The 17815-nt window shown below is 37.3% G+C and overlaps 1 protein-coding gene across 1 annotated transcript in view; it reads right to left on the reverse strand.

The window, feature by feature from the left end:
* hk2 (hexokinase 2) overlaps positions 1-17815 on the reverse strand; it is a 61055-nt gene that overhangs the window by 19503 nt on the left and 23737 nt on the right. Inside the window, exons 7-9 of the mRNA XM_084413828.1 lie at positions 10653-10836; positions 5792-5953; positions 1359-1592 (exon numbers count right to left, since the gene is read on the reverse strand). Coding sequence (XP_084269954.1) covers positions 1359-1592; positions 5792-5953; positions 10653-10836 — 580 coding nt within the window. The remainder of the gene's footprint in view (positions 1-1358; positions 1593-5791; positions 5954-10652; positions 10837-17815) is intronic.

Genomic DNA, 17815 nt, shown 5'->3' on the forward strand with positions numbered 1-17815 from the left:
AAAGAGAGGTTTTTTGAAGTAATTAAAAGTAATTGAACATAAGGGAGCAACATAACAAAATGAGAAAAAAATTAAGGGGTTTTAATACTTTCTTAAGGCACTGTATGCAATATATGAAGAGCTCTTTTCCAAAACGCGATAAACGGCATTTAAAAAAAAAAATGTGTCTGTCATGTCATTTTGCTGTGTACTGAACCTATTCACTGCTCCATCAACGTTTCATGCCAAATCGCTATATTTCCTTGTTTAAAATGTACTGCAAGATGCAGTTCCTTTCCAAACCGCGATAAGCGGCGAACCTATTTTTAGCCTAAACGCGATACATCCTCTGGACTAATCAGAATTCTCTCTCTCTCTCTCACCCTCAAATCACTCGCGCGTCCGCGCTAAACGCCTCATTCGCGCCGCAGGACCTCCAGATGCGTGTAAACGCGTCTTTACATTGACTTAACATGAAAATCACTTGCGCCAGACGCTCTATTCGCGTTTGGTGTGAACGCCACTCACTCACTCTCTCACTCACACAAGGTCATGTCTTGATTTGTTTTATGTAAAGTGGACAATGGTTCTACTTTTTATGGGTTCGACACTTTACTGAATGCCAATGTATTTATTACTGACTGACTTGCCTTTTTTTTTTTTAAGACAAATCATCAATTTTTTATAGTGTTTTGAAAAAAATGGATGGATTTATAGCGTTTTGAAAAAGAAAAAAAATTATAACTTTGAATCAATTTAGAATTTTTGTAATCTACAGTATATACAGTACCTGCGCAGTGTCACTTCAAGTAAAACACACCTTATGTTTCGTTTCTGAATTAATTCGGGTATTGAGCGAATCCGTCGGGTGAACCAATGATTCAATGGCCTACTCATAAAGAGAGCTATTAACTTAATTCCTGAATGAATCAGCCGTGTGAACGAATCAAATGAATGACTCATTGACTTTCTCATTTAGACATTTACCATCACTGGCAGTTCTAGTTTCTTGTTTAGAGTATCACCTCATTAAAACAATTATTTCATATTTGGGGGATAGTTTGCCCAAACTACTTGTTTGTCTTGTACACTTGTAACTGTTTTTCTCTGTCTTGCTTTTAATTTCAATTACAGCCTCAAGAGCTATACTGAAACGCATTTACCACTTACAAGGGGTCCAACCTTACAATAATGAGCTTTTGAGTATTTTGTTGAGTTAGAATAATCTGAACAACTGAGAAGAAACAGAAAAATATGGAAATCTAACATCTACATAACATTTCCCATGGTATTCTTTTAAGTACAATGGCATGGTGTATGCCTATGGTAATCATTTGGTACCACAACAATCTCACACAAGTACCGGACAATGGACTCACTGTGGGTGGTTTTTGTAGACCGATCCATCCACGCCAATAGTGGTGCGCAATTTCTCTAGGGCTTTGTTATCTCGGATCTGCCGCAGCACAGCCGCCAGCGTGGCAGCACAGAGATGGGCCGCACGCGTAGACACAATCTGACACACACGCTGCGTGGCCACACTGTCTTCAGGGGACGGGTCCAGTCCGAGTCCTCTTAACACCTGATCTGCACTCACCAGACCTTCGTTATTCCTGCAGAAGAGACAATGTTGATTCTGATTTATTTGGAGGTTTTAATTAATATCAACCAAATGCCTACAGCATGTGAATGGCTCAAATCGAAACTACTGAGGGACAGTTCTGCACTTAAACGCAAAAGATGTAAAGAGCAACGCAAATAACAAAAAGCTTCTTCCCGACAGCTATCTTTCTAATTACATTGCAATCAAAATATAAATTAGAATAATAATAAAAAAGGAAAATACAAATAAACAGTAAACCAATTAATCCTTCCTAGCAGCAAATATTATTTCTAAGCAACAAAAACAGGGTATTAAAGACTTAAGCTGCAGATGCTGGTATAATACACACTGTTGCAAGATGGTTCACTTTCAGATTTTGAATGTTTCTTGGAACATTTTTGGACACTGTTTAAAAGTTTCTGTTCAGTAACTGCAAGGTTTTTTTAAAGAAGGAAAGGACTTATTTTGCAAGGATGACAGTTGATCAAAAGTGACAGTAAAAACTTTTACATCACAAATAAAATTCAAGTAAATGTTGTTCTTTTGAACTTTCTATTCATCAAAGAATCCTGAAATAAAAATGTAAATAACTGTTTCCAACATTGATAATAATAAGAGATGTTCCTTGAGCCCCAAATCAGCATATTAGAATGATTTCTGAAGGATCATGTGATGCTGGATAATGATGCTGAAAAGTCAGCTTTGCCCTAAAGGAATAAATTTTAATTATATTATTACATTTAATTTCGAAATTGTAATAATATTCCACAATGTTATTGTTTTTGCTGTATTTCTGATTAAATAAAAGCAGCCTTGGTGAGCATAAGAGACTTCTTTTAAAAATTGAGACCTTAAGATCAAATTATACAGGAATGAAATGGATTCATAAGGTTTTGATCTAACTTGTGAAGTTTGTGTCCTTGTGTTGCTGTCATTAAATCAAAAGAGTGACACATTAAATGCTAAAACATTGTATATTTCAACTTTTCAATCAAATTGTTATGCTGATCTTATTTGTAGGGACAAAAAAATATTTTCACTTGTGGTCTGAGAATTTGGACCCGACAGTAGATATTCACAGACACATATGTTTCTTGGTAAGAAGATGTGATATTTAGCAACACATCAAGAATGTGCATCCCAGGTGGCTTAATTGGCATAACTAATTCAAGCTCTAATTTAATTTAATTACATTTTCATTATTTACAATTAACAACTGTAGTTAAAAATTTAAATGAGCACATTGCTTTTCTGCCAACAAAAAATCTGATATCTGAGAAGGTTAATACTGTTATACCCACCATACAAATTTAACACTCATTTGTGCTCAGTCTGTGACCTGATGGTGGGTCTGGCAAGAAGGTAATTTTGAGAAGCTAATTACTTCTGTGGGAGGTGCTCTCCCAACTCAGTTCTGGAGCAGCATACAAACAACTGTCACCAATAATATTATTCCTATAATAATAATGAACTAATAAAGTTAGTTCAATACTAAATGTAAATCCTACCCATACACCTAAAGCAAACTCTTCACACAAAGTAATACAAAATTATAATACATAAGTTATTTATAAATTACATTCCATTGCATAACAAAAAGTAGACAAAGAATGCTTTAACACATTTACTCAGAGTGACATTATGTGAGACTGTAAAGAGCACTGCTGTATAAAATTACACCATGAATATCCGCTACACAAATTGCAGATCTAATAATTACACCTGGGCCTTTTTTATTTTATGAAAAATTCTGAGATTTATTTTATTTTTTAACCTAAAATTGACAGCCTAGAATATAACAATGAAAATAATGAGCAGCATGGCAAAGAATCAGCTGGTGCCATTTGTACAAATTACAACCTTAAAAACCAGCGGCTGTATTCACAAAAAATGTTAAGGATAAAAGTTCCTCCTGACGCAGACAATGACCTTACAATAATATTACAATGACATCGACCTTTTAAAAAGGTATCACCTGTATCGCGAAAGTGTTTTCTTAGTTTTAAACGTAGTCCAGTTTTCCTTTCTTTGTCTTATCTTTGGTGGTTCTGTATTATACATCACTATATGCGTACTGTGTTTTTGAAAAGTGTTAGCCATTTAATTGATTAAGAGATAATGAATAGAATTAGCCGTGAGTGTAATACTTGATTATGTTAAACATAATGTATGCTATAGGCTACTCAACACTTGATAATGTTCTAGTAAACACACACACACACACACACACACAAGTCTGGTTCGCTATCTTTGTGGGGACTCTCCATAGACGTAATGGTTTTTATACTGTACAAACTGGATATTCTGCCCCCTTACACTAACCCTACTCCTAAACCTACCCATCACAGAAAACGTTCCGCATTTTTATATATATATATATATATATATATATAATTTTTTTTTTAAAAAGCTCATTCTTTATGATTTATAAGCTTGTTTCCTCATGGGGACCTCAATTTAGGTCCCCACTGTGACATGACGACTCCCCAAGAGTCAGTGTGCATTCAGGTTGAAGTCCCCACCGGGATAGAAATCAGACACACACACACACACACACACACACACACACACACACACACAGACAAACACACACACACACACACACACACACACAAACTGTTTGCTTTCATGTAGCCATATATACAAAAAAAGTGGCATCATCCAGAGAAATGAGGTCAACCCGGCCTTACTCATATATTGAAGAGTTCCTTTGTAAAACTTGCTCAGAAGAGTTTTGTGAATAGGTTTTAAGCTAAAACTCCTAGGCAGAAACCCTTAGTGGTGAGATAAAATTCTTTGTGAATACAGCCCCAGGATATAGCTATTTTTTTCTTTTGTTTACTTTAACAACTTTTCATTTATTAACATTAACTACACTATTAGACATGAACGAACAATAAACAATACTTCTACAGCATTTGTTAATATCTATCTATAAATTACAGAAACGTCTGTCTGTCTGTCTGTCTGTCTGTCTGTCTGTCTGTCTGTCTGTCTGTCTGTCTGTGTGTGTGTTTGTTAACCACATATCTCTCGAACCGTTGGTCCGATGGATTTCAAATTCGACAGGTGTCTTGCCACGGGCACGAGTAAGTGCAGTGCCAAGTTTGACGTTGTTTGGATGAGAAATGCAAAAGATATCGTTAAATATATCATTTTTATAAGGTTGTGGTTTAAAAATAAACATTCTGACATTAGAGGGTTGTATCGGTCAAAGAAGCCCCAAGAAGGTTGTGGTTTAAAAATAAACATTCTGGCATAAACACTCAGTCAGCTACAATGTTTACTTCTGAATATTATAGTTTGGTTCCAGAACGTGATAAATCCATTTTGATTAATTTGAGCAAAAATGTGTTTTCTTTACCAAGAGAGTGGCAAGATGAAAACCACTATTTTCTGTTTCAAACTTTCACATAGCATCTTTGAGTTATAATAACATAAAAAATTTTGATTTTCAAAGAATTATTATTAAAACGGATTATTTTTCCCCAAAAATGCAATAAATTCATGACACTTTTTTTTTTCAAAATGCAATTAATCCATTGAATCAATATAAAAGTTATTTTTTATCATATTGGCACTGTTGAAATCAGCCATCGCTAATAAATATCTCCTGAACTTTTTTGACGGCGATCAGCTCACAAAAACTGATTTTGCACGGGCACTTTGCATTGCTCCCTGAATCTACGCGCTTATTCATTTGTGGATGTAAACTGAATCTATAAGTCAGCTATGCTATTTACTTCTGAATATTATATGGCTTAATACCGTGTGCTTTCTACCATGCACAAATAAAAATGTCACTAAACATTTGCTGCGCAATTGTAACAATGTGCACTCAAACACACCAAACCAACAATTACTAAAAACACACTTAAAAACTTCTTTTGCACGGGCATTTTGCACTAGTTAATGTTAATTTCAACATTTAGTAATACATTTTTTAAATCAAAAGTTATTTGTTAACATTAATTAATGTGCTGTGAGCTAACATGAACAAACAATGAAGAATTGTATTTTTATAAACTAACATTAGCAAAGATTAATAAATGCTGTAAAAAATATATTGCTCATTGTTAGATCATGTTAGCTAATGCATTAACTAATGTTAACAAAAGAGACCTCATTGTAACTATCAGATTCGGCTTACTTCTGCAGCCATTTTAGTAGAGCTACTGTAGAAAAACACAAGCACAAAAAGGTACTGACTTTCTATTTTCGATGGCAGAGACAAAGGAGGTCTGGAAGTGTCCGGTGGTGAGCAGATCTGGAGTGGTGTGTCCCTGGAACAGCAGAGCGTCTTTGGCCATCTTCACCAGGATGAGTCTGACCAGCTCCCCCATGTACATCCCACTTATCATCTTCTCAAACCTGCATGAAAACAAAACACGCAGCACGTAGAGTCAGGCTGATGAGTGACCATGATGAACATGATGCAGTGTGGCGGTATGGGACGATGGTCGCCTAGAGGTTATTGATCCCATGCTGGGGCAACCAGTGAACCCAATCACTATTATTCACTTGAGTGAGACACTTTAGGGTGACCGTCCCTTAATCAGGGGTGTAGGAAATATTTGTGGAAAAAAAGAAAAGAAAGAGAGGGTACATTCACAGGGTACATTCTAGTGTTGATTATTCATTTTTTTACTACTGGGCTATTGAATGCTTGAATCTGATTGGTTCAGGAACGTTATTTTCAGGGAAATGCAGGGCTAAAGTAGTTCCAGGCAGGTCTCGACCACATTACAGTTCCATATCACTTCGGCAAATGTTTTCAGTTTTTTTTAAAGGTCCTTACAGACTACAACAGCAAAAGAACCAAAACACACAATGACACTGACCAAGCAAATAAGTATAGTCAACAATAGGTTAAACATTTTAAATTATTTCCATGTTTTTTTGCTGCAAAATTACATTTTATTATTTACGGACAGCATATACTCACTCTCTCTCTCCCACTCAAACGCGCACATATACAGTACGAACACACCCTCCCACAGAAACATGTTGTCAGTGCTGCTCAGACGATTTTATCAGTAAAATAGTTTAAACAACTTAAAAGCTACATGTAATTTCTCACTAGCAAGGTAATAATGGCGCTGTTCTTGGAGCAGATTAACTCAAAGTTTCACTATTAGAGACGCTGCTGAAGCCGAACACTGTTGAGAGACGCAGAGACTCGGGTGATTCATACATTGATAACTCATAATTGATAACTCTCTCTCTTTCTCTCTCTCTACTACATTGATAACTGCATTAGTCTACTATCAGTGGCTGAAGCCTCCGTTACTAGCTCTAAAATGACGTTTTGGAATTAGCAACGGAGGCTTGAGATGGGATGCATAAGAAATTAGTCTGACACACAAGAGCATTTTAAGGACAAAAACCTGACAAATGTCTTGAAATACATCATCTGAACAATGTTTTGAGGTGTGGTAACTGTAGTATAAGCAGAATAATTGATGACGGGCTGTTGAATTAATAGACAAATAATGCACACCCGAGGTGTAACGGCCACCTCGGGTCACGGTGTGCATTATTTTTCTATTAATTCAACAGCCTGTCGTCAATTATTCCTTACTTAAAACTCTAGAGACATGGCCTTGAAAGTAATTAATGTAGTGGAGACAGGGGTCACTTGCAACAATAATTTAATGAATTTAATTAAAGAATTTAATTAGTTTGAAACTAAAGTCACCATGAAATGTTTTTTATGGAATATTGCAATATTCATTTATCTGTGCACAGCATCATTTAAAAATGCATGTGCCCTTGTACTTCTTTAATCAAAATAAGTTCCTCTTCCTCTTGCAACAGCATCTCTTCTCTTCTCTGATGACATGTTTACTGGTGTGAGGGCGGGACAACCTGTCACTCACATGAGATCAACCAATAGCAAACCACAACGATCCAATCAATTTCTGATGACCAAAATCAAGTCCTGCCTTACTTTTTTTCTTGATTGAGAAGCTGTTTCACTGGGATTTCACAAAAGGGAAGAAAGGTCTATTGAAACTACGGTTTGATGCCGATATAAAAAAATGTAACTGGTTGAAAATGATTCCTGATCAATAAAGAAAAGGATTTGACTCATTTCAAATAATTATGTCTGAACATGTTCCACTAACACTTGACAAGCAAAATGTGACAAAATAATTGATTGTTTTATCATGTTAGGTGCTCAGAGGATATGGTGCGCTGTTGTTTTTACTTTCACTTTCTCAGGGCAGTGCTATTGTCAGGTAATGCTGTCTGTTATCACATTAGCGTTGACACCTGAATGGGCATCCCTCTGATAAAAGGCAGACGTCAACCGGAAATGAAAGGAAAAGGGAGCGGAGTCTTTTCCTGTCACACTTTGTTATTGTCGTTTCTTTTTTTTTTCTTTTTGACTCATTGGTTTGCTCCCTGTGTGTATGATTTTTGCTTTGAGCTAAATCGTTTTTTTTCCTCCCGGTGGTTTGTTTTTCTTTTGTTACTTTCTTTTTGACAACAGACCAGGGAGTAGTGAACAGGAAAGCATGTCACGTGACTTTCATCTCACAACACCTAGGGAATTGCATTGTTAACACATTAGGCAAGGAGCTATTGTATGCCATTGTAATGGTTTGGCTTTCCCTCAGTTAGACTAGGTTATGTAGGGGTTGAACGGAAAGACTTTTTTGTTACTTGTTTGTTTTCTTTTCTTATTGTGTTAGGTAGTTTATTGGGAATGGGATGTAGTTGAAGTGTGGGTTTTGTTTTCATTACTGTCTTTGATTTAGATGACACTCAGGTTCCTACTCAGCCTGGAAATCCAGACCCAAATCCGAAAGATTAAGGGTCTGGCACTGAGTAATGAAAATCGGGCCAACTCGAGGGGCGGCACCAAGCATGTATTTGAAAAATTTCACTGCACGCAATTGGATAACACTACGACCAATCACAACAACACACGGGGTGATGTATCCAGAGCCCCATACGCTTAGCTACCAGCGGAGCTAACTGGTAGATTAGACTCTTGCCGTATCCGGTCGGCAAAACAGCAAAAACGTCGTTCTTGCACAGAAACGATTCGAGCGCCGTCTTCTGTTCCTCTTTTAGATAAAAAGCCAAGTCTAACTCGTTCATTGTAGCGGCCAAAGCCGTTTCAAACAACTGGTGTTCATCCATAGCCATTCTTGCAATGTTTACTAATGACTTTGACGTCGCATCGCTGTCGTCATCTCACCTCTGGCCCGCCTATATCAGATACACCGATGTGATTGTTGCAGCTCGGCTACAAGGGTATAGTTAATGAGCATCATTACTCAATGCCAGAGTGACTCGCTGAGCAAATTCAAATTGTGCTCTCGCAAGAACTCCGAATTTCCAGGGTAGTTCCTACTCCCTTTGATAGGCATTTCTGTTTTTTCCCCCCTCTTAATTGAGTGTAACCATATGCTTTATTGAGAGTAAATGGATCTCTTCCTTTTCTCTATTGAAACTATTCTTGTGTTATTTTTGTACTAGCACATTGAGAACTTCTACCAGGGTTAAAAGATCTGGGAATTGATTCATCTATTTTATGTGTTCCTTCATTCCCTCAGCCACATTAGGGCATGACATTTCATTTTAAACCTAACAAACATATTTTTGTGAAATATTTTATTTGAAAAGTGACCTATCCTTCAAAATAAAATGCCACATAAGTGCCCAGCACAACAGTTTTCATCATTTATAATAATAATAAATGTTTCTTGAGCACCAAATTAGCATATTAGAATGATCATGTGACACAGAAGACTGCAGAAAATTCAGCTTTGCCAGGAATAAATTAGATTTTAAAATCATATTTTTGCTGTTTTTACCGTATTTTTATCAAATAAATGCAGCCTTGGTGAGCATAAGTGACATTTTTAAATAATCTTATCGACCCTAAGCTTTTGAACGGTAGTGTCTATGATGTTTATACAACGAAAAGGAGGCAGATTTGTAGTAGTCTGTCAGTTAAGGCTAAAAACCAGGCTATATTTATTATATTTATTTATGGTTTTGCTATAAATAAACTGGAAAAAGTACAGTAAGTAAATGATGACTTCATATTGCGCTTCACTGCACAGCACAAATGAAAACTAATTTTCAGTTGTTGTTTTTTTTTCCATTGTTGTTAAGAGTTCTTATCCATGGGAGCAAGAACATTAGTCTAAAGTTCATCATGTCTCAGAGAGCAGTGTATGCGAGAGAACAATAAAAGTGACTTGCGACTCTAAAGAAACGGCGTACGTAAAGATGAGAAGTTCAAATTCTGCTATTAAGCAGCTCTAAAAAGACAACAGTGAATGTGCATGTGCAAATCTGATAAGGCAATCGATTGCCAAACTCCACCACTGACAGCATGTAGAGAGCTCAGCCACAAGCACTCACGGCATAATGGCATTTGATTACAGTTCTGCATTTTCTGAGCTTTCAAAGTGCTGGTTCTTCACAGTGAAATGAAAGCGCATGTGGAGTCGCAGCGACTAGGGACAGGAAAAGTAGCTTTAAACCTCCCAAGACCTGTAATATCTGTTCAGAAAAGCAGGCTAACGTACAGTGAATGATGTGACTCACTTTCTAGCAGTTGCAGCAGGAACATATGGTCCACCTAACAACGTTCGCATTTGCTTTCTAAAAACAAATGCGGATGCAAGAATGCTGTGACTTGGTGTCGCCATGGTGACAACCTTCTTAACCGTTAGCCTAGAGACATGATGAATGTTTAGACTATGTCCAGATCGAGTACTGCAAACATGTTCTTGCTCCCATGGATAAGAACTCTTAACAACAATGAAAAAAACAACAACTGAAAAGTAGTTTTCATTTGTGCTGTGCAGTGAAACACAATATGAAGTCATCATTTACTTACTTTACTTTTTCCAGTTTATTTATAGCAAAAACATAAAAAAATAAATATAGATTTTTTTTTTTTTTTCTTATTTTTAACCTTGTTAACCGTTGCTGCGTTGCTGACACAGCTGCCCTCTAAGGAAAAAGGCCACAATGGCTTTTTGTGTCAACAAAAGAACTGTCGGGAGAGGCACTAACTGTCAGGTGCAGGACTGTCACTCACAGCTGTTTGCCGGGGTTTAGGGAGCCAGCATCAATCTCTCTGTCAAATTCGGTGCGGATGTCATCCAGGGTGCCATCGTCGCCGAAAGCACCCCACTCCATGTTCACACACATGCGACCCTCATCACCGTCCACCAGCTCCAAGTGCCGCATCTCCTCCATGTAGCACGCGTTGGTGCCTGTCCCTGTAAAACACACGCAACTTGTTCACATTGAAGATTCCTGGAAATTTTGCATGACGTTACATGTTGCATGCAAACGTGTGCTGCATTTTAAAGGAGCACTGAGAAATTTTTCCCTCATAAAAAATGTTTTACACAAATAAATAATAATGTACACTACCACGAAATGAAGACTCATATTCATACTCACTCAGTCACATTAGTAGCCTAAAAAAGCAGTTCTGTCTTATTTTAAATGGAATTTAAAAAGTCCTATGGGTAACATTACTTGAAGAGAACTGACCCATGCTGACAAAAGGGTGTTTTCATGACACTTAAAACAGTGTTCCCACCCTTCTTGACCAATGAATTTCCATGATTATCCAGTAGTTCATGATTAATGTATAAGTACTTTCCATTAGCCTGGCTAACGTCAGACCTCGTCTCATTGAGACGTGGTCTGGGAACCACATGTTCATTTTCTCGTATTTGAGGCGTGGTTTATGAATGCCCAGAGCCGTTTATTGGGCGCTACTAATGTCTATCAAATGCGCCTGTACGTAGCTCATAGCCAATCGTTTCAATTATACCAGATGACGTATGTAGAGCGACAGAAACTCGATGAGGAAGAAGACGAAATAAACTTGCGTTCTAAACTACTTAGAACACTATCGAAGGCTGCATCGAAAGGTAACTTCGCGTCTACTGCCATGTTGGATCCATAGATATAAACAAACTGCTTCGGTGTGTCGCATAGACGTCGTCATCGTCTTGCTGCTCCCTCCCCGTTCTGTGATTGGTTCCCTTTTTGAGGGGAAAATCTGGTCCATGGTGTCCAGGCTGCCTAGCAGCATGAATAAAATCGCGCTGCGCGCAAGGCAGCATGGGGTAACCCAGGCTAACTTTCCATAGGATTCCATAGGCATTTACTGGTGACCTTTTCAAATTTAATGCATTTTAAATATCTCCACAAAGAGAAAAAATTGACCTGAGATTTGAATAAGGCTCAATGCAGGATTGAAATTTCAGAGACTCCATGCAGAGCATTAACAGAAATTTACATTAACAATATACATTTCCATAACTTTTTAACAGTTTTATATTTCAATGACTTTTCCAGGCCTAAGATTTTCTTTGACTGTGGGAACCCTGTTTCAAATACCTTCTTCTTTCCTGAGATTTCCTCAAATTAATTTTCTATTTTAAGATAGCATTAAGAAATCTGATGTATAACCCAGACTCTGGTGTTACCCTACAAAATGTGTATACATAAAAGCCTATAAAAAGAATATCTCAACAGAATAATGTTGAATATTTCATGGTATAGGAGCTCTTTGTGGCTTATTATAAAGAATGTTTTCTCAGTCTTTGCAAAAAAAGCATGAGCAATAAAAGAAATGGGTGTGTTCAATTTATTATGTGTAAATCATTATGTATAAACCTTGTCAACATGCTAAATCTGTCCAGCAATGACAGAAGCATGACACATGTTAAGGTCAGAAAGCTTTTTTAAAGATTAGGACTGCTTAAAGGTTGAATCAGTGATTTCAGGCCCCCCCCAAAAAAAGATCACATTCATCTAATCTTTCCTAACGGTCCGCTAGCTGTCCGCCCCATAAGCATGCTGTCAAAAAAAAACGCGTCTCTGTAGGCAGCCTAGGCTCTGAGATCTGCACACAAAAACAATTGTTGCAAAAAAAAAAATTGGGCCTGAAATCACAGATAGAACCTTTAAAGGAATGGCAAAAAAAATTTTAAGTCCTAAAGCCAACATGAAATGGCATTGAACAACATGAACGATATTTTTTGCGTAAACTCTCCTTAAAGTGCACTGCCCCCTATTAAGCTTTTTCAGATATTAACTTTCATGTAATATAACCCAGAAAGGAGGGATTTATAGAGACCTATCAAAACGTTTTAAACAGAGATTGATCAAAATGTTTCAAACACTGTGAGAAAAGAGGTGATGCTGCAATGTACTGTATATTATGAGAGAATTAAAGGGTCATGAAACCATAAAACGGAATTATTTTTTTGTTTGTTTTTTTGTTAACAGTTATATACAGGTTGCACATGAATAAAAACAACAATAGCACTCATGTTTTTTACTTAGGGAAAAGTGGTTCTTTTTTAGTTTTTCCAAGCAATTTCATTCTTCCGGTTTAAAAAGCAAAGTTGTACCAACGTCATGAAAAGTGAGGTATAAGCACTAATTTGAGCATCTCCGTTATCAGTTTCTGAGCTTTTTTCTGCATTATTCATAAGAATAAGCTCTTTTAATCCAATCACTGCGCTGAGATCGTACCTATCAGACCATTACCATTTTGTCTTTTTAAACGGGGAAAAATCTAAGATAACGTCAGTAAATGGAGTGCCGCAAGGATCTGTGTTAGGCCCTCTGCTATTTTAAATTTATTTGCTGCCACTTGGTAATATTATAAGAAAACATGGAATTAGTTTCCACTGTTATGCCGATGATACTCAGTTATATATTTCATCATGACCAGATGAAATATCTAAATTATCCAAGTTGACAGAGTGTGTTAAAGATATAAAATATTGGATGACCTGTAATTTTCTTCTATTAAATTCAGATAAGAATTTCACGAGGTTAGGTTAGCCTAACCCTAACCCTAAATTATACTACTTATTGGACCAGAAACCTGTACAGAGAATCTCTTAGAATACAATATGCATTTAGAAGAATGTACTGTAACTTCATCCTCTTCAGTTAAAGACCTGGGTGTTCGAAAATCATATTTTATATGTCACAAAAATAGCCTTCTTCCACCTCAGAAACATCGCTAAGCTATGGAACATGCTATCTGTTTCTGATGCAGAAAAGTTAGTTCATTCATTCATGACCTCTAGACAAGATTACTGTAATGCATTACTAGCTGGTTGTCCTGCATCCTCAATAAACAAGCTACAATTAGTCCAAAATGCAGCTGCTAGAGTTCTTACTAGGAAAGTATGATCATATACACCAATTTTAACATCTCTACACTGGCTACCTATATCCAGCCTCTTATGAAGACTTCAGATGACCCAACACCTGTGAAGAGAGAGCGCCAACTAAGCTCCTGCGAAGACTTCAGATGAAGCAAGCTAGGAATCATGGCCCAATGCTACATTTTACTATATATCCTATTAATTTGTTAACAAGCATGTATTCATTACTTCAATAAGCTCATTGTTTCTGCCTTAAATTAATACATTGTTTAAAGGTATAGTGGAGGATTTTCTTTTTCCGGGTGGATCATCAAGACTATTGGTCCTCCTAGTTGTCAATCATTCTGGTGATATGTTTACGTAAGGCCGTCGTACGTGCTCGTCCCTAGGTAGTTTTCACTTTCTGCGCATGCGCACTTTCAGGTGTATATGTGTGGTGAGCTACGGTTTCAGCCATTCATTGAAGCTCGCCGTTCTCACCGGGTTTTTTCGAAATGTCTGAGGGTCGCAAGAGAAAAAGTGTCTACGAATTGTATGACAAGAAGAGAAAGGCCTCTGAAGAAAGAAACAAGACCAGAGTGTTTTTGGGAGAATATTTCACACGCTGGCGTGCGCTAAAAGCACAGGTTGGGCTTCCCACTGATGCCTCAGTCGCGAAGTTTCTACTCGACAGGTAAAGTTTGGCATGCTATTTGGAGAAATCCATTTAAAATCACTGCTAGTAAAAGTTAATGTAAGCTATGATTAGCGATGCTAGCCCTGGCACAAGTCACGCACCGCGCAGACAGTAGGCTTGTATGAGCCATGCCGACAGCAACTTGTAAACAGAGTGTGCACGAGGAGAACTAGGCTCGTGCATGCTCTCTCGTGCACACGTTTAATAGGCGTTCCCTCTCGGGAGCAGGTAGAGTGTTGCGCATGTGCATTTTTTCAAAAAGTGGAGAGGGCGGTTCTTTTCTAAAATTCGGGAAAATCCTCCACTATACCTTTAAATGAATACATTATTAGCTAACTGTGTGATTTGTATGTGTACATTTCTGAAACACACAACTTGGACATAGTCACCTCTGATAGCTTTGAAACAATATGTATTGTAAAAGGCGCTATACAAAATTAAATTAAATTAAATTAAGTTCATATCCGGAACAAAGCAAGCGTGTTTCAAGTTTTTATGGACATATTTCATATACTCTCCAAATAACAAATAACACTGATACAGCGGTACGTCTGATCATGAATGCGATGACAATTAATTATTCTGATACACAGAAGACAATGATGTAGACTGAGAATTCAAAGAAGAGTGGACAAAAAAGTAACTGTGTCTTTATTATTTCTGTGTCCTTATACTGATGTGTGAAATTTGTTGTGATTGTAGTGCTAGAAAACGTAATGAAAATATTATTATAGCTCTGTGTAGCTTGTTCAAAAAGTATAAAATATAATGAACTCCATCATAATTGATTCTTTTTTATTTGTGTTCTGAGTTATAAGGTACAATGTACATAATTAATTCAATTGGGAACCATTCATGCAGAATGTTTTATAAGGGGCACATATTGGTGACACACATGATAACGCCGATGTGCGATGTGCTAACAGCGCCATCTTTAGAAGCACATTTGCCATTGACGGGTTTGGGTGTGCTTTCTCTCGCTCCTCTAACAAGCGTGCTGACTGAAGGAGAGAGACGTGTATCCCAAATAATTCTCTGTGATCTGTGTATTTCTGCAGCGAATAAAGCATCTTGAGACCTCTTCCATCGACATTATCGTTATTGACGAGAACAACAAACACAACCAGAGTAAAACTGTTACATAGGCAATGCTGATTTGTTGATACTGTATTTCTAAGAATAAATTACCAGAATGTATTTGATTTGTTCATGATAGTTGTTAGTAGTCTCAAGATTTTTCTGAGTTTGTAGTCATGGGGTTGTATTATTAAAATACATCAAGGTGCCCCAACAAACTGTTGTTTATTTTTTCTTTGCACATATATTAATATTCATTTGTCCATAAAATGAGCATGTTGTTGGTCTGTGTTTTATTGGTTGTTGTCTCCCCTCTTCCCGCCCTTTACACTCCCACTTTTCCACAGCTTTACACACACACACCTATTTATTTCGTTTTTTTTTTTTTTTCAAATCTGAGGTGTGAATGACCAGTGCTAAAACGGTGGCCAATTCTTTCTGCTAAAGCTAATATTCTAAAATGAATGCAAATGCAAATGCAAACAAAGTAAGTCACGCACATCTTCTGCAATGCAATTCCACTTTAAAATCCACTGCAGCCCGTGTGTTTTCTAAGCACCATCTCAACAGATTCCTACAAATCCTTAAATAATAAAAACACACGTTCAAAGGTGCAGGCAAGGGAATTTACTTTTACAAGGGAATTTACGAATTTACATTAGATCTTCAAACATTGTATCAATAGTACACAACAGTGCTAGTCTGGCTTTTTGGAAGATGACAAGGTAAGCCTTGGGTAAGCTTGTTTTATTAGCCCAGCTATCAGTAAGCTTACTGTAGTCTCTCAACACTGTCTTTGAATTCAAAATAAACCCGCTGCCTTCAAATATACAGGACGTTCCCCATTTGAATGATAGTAACAGCTCTTATCTTATTCATTTGTATCCTAAACATTCTGAAGCTTGGAAAATGACCATGACAATTTTGGACTCAAAAATGATTTCCATCATTTTTCATCATTCAAACACGGTTTCCATCCACCTATTTTTATGCGCATCTTCGAATATTGCATGAAAAAACTCTGGATGGAAACGGCAAAATGTGCATAAATTCTAAAAATATGCATAAAACACTTGTGCGCTAAATTGAGGCAGATACGACATGCACATAAATTCGATGTGCAACAAAAAACTCTCAAGTGACTTTGCCTCAACAAAGGATGTGATTGGATAACTGGAGTGATCATAAAACCAATTTAATTGCACAGCGTCTCAAATGTTGTTTTGATAATTCTGAAATGCCTTAGCCAAATTCTGTCATCAAAATGATTTGGTACTACTCTGGCATCTGAATGCCTGTGCGCTCTGAGACGCAAGTAGCCTAATTTACGATGTAGGAAAAAAGAGCCACAGTGGCCAATTTCCCAAGAAGAGACGATTCTGTTTTCATAGTAGCCCATAGGCTACTAATTGTAGCTTGCACAAATGCTTTATGATATTCCAATTTTAAATTCGCAACTTTGAATGGAAATGTAACTAATGACTGATACTGTGTTTTTATTTAGGCTGGACAGTAAGCTGTACATTACTATAATATTAAAGGTTAGAATTAACAACTGATTTGTCTACAATTGCATATAATGCAGTTTTATGATAATAATGTTATAATATCTCTATAGAGTTAATCTTTCTTAACTACTGAGTTTTATGGTCATTGAATGGCTATTAGACAACAAAAATATTTGTCAACATTTTTTCTTTCACCAGGGAACACCATTATCATGAAGGGGTGTGCCTGGTCTGCAACAATGTTTAGGTAGGTGGCATGTGTCAAATCTACGTCCACATGAATGGCCAGACCCAGGGGTTCCCAGCAGAATATTGCCCAGAGCATCACTCTCCCTCCAGCGGCTTGTCATCCCCCCACAATGTATCTTGGTTCCATCACTTCCCCAGGTAAACGGCGCACATCAGGGTTGCCAACTCTCACGCATCTGGCGTGACACTCATGCTTTCAGCATCAATCTCACGCTCTCACGCACACGCAAGAAATGTCACGCCAAAATCCACGTTTCTCCCCTCTCAATCTGTTCATTTTCTGTTGATGACTATACTAGACCACAGCGTATTAATGACAGGAGAGGAGTTTAAGGCACACAGCTGTAACATCTGCCTACAACGTTCTCACTGGAGTATTCTCTGATCATTGATTCGCTGAAACCTGATACGTCAGTTGCGTGTGAAAAGTTCAGAGAGAGTTTGAACTTCGGAGCATAGGTTCGGAGTCGGAGCCACTGATGCGCGTTTGAAAGTTTGGATGACAATCAAGGTAAGCTGATAATAAAATGATGTGCCTTGT

The sequence above is a fragment of the Rutilus rutilus genome (genome assembly GCF_951802725.1).
Source record: "Rutilus rutilus genome assembly, chromosome: 7".
NCBI lineage: Eukaryota > Metazoa > Chordata > Actinopteri > Cypriniformes > Leuciscidae > Rutilus > Rutilus rutilus.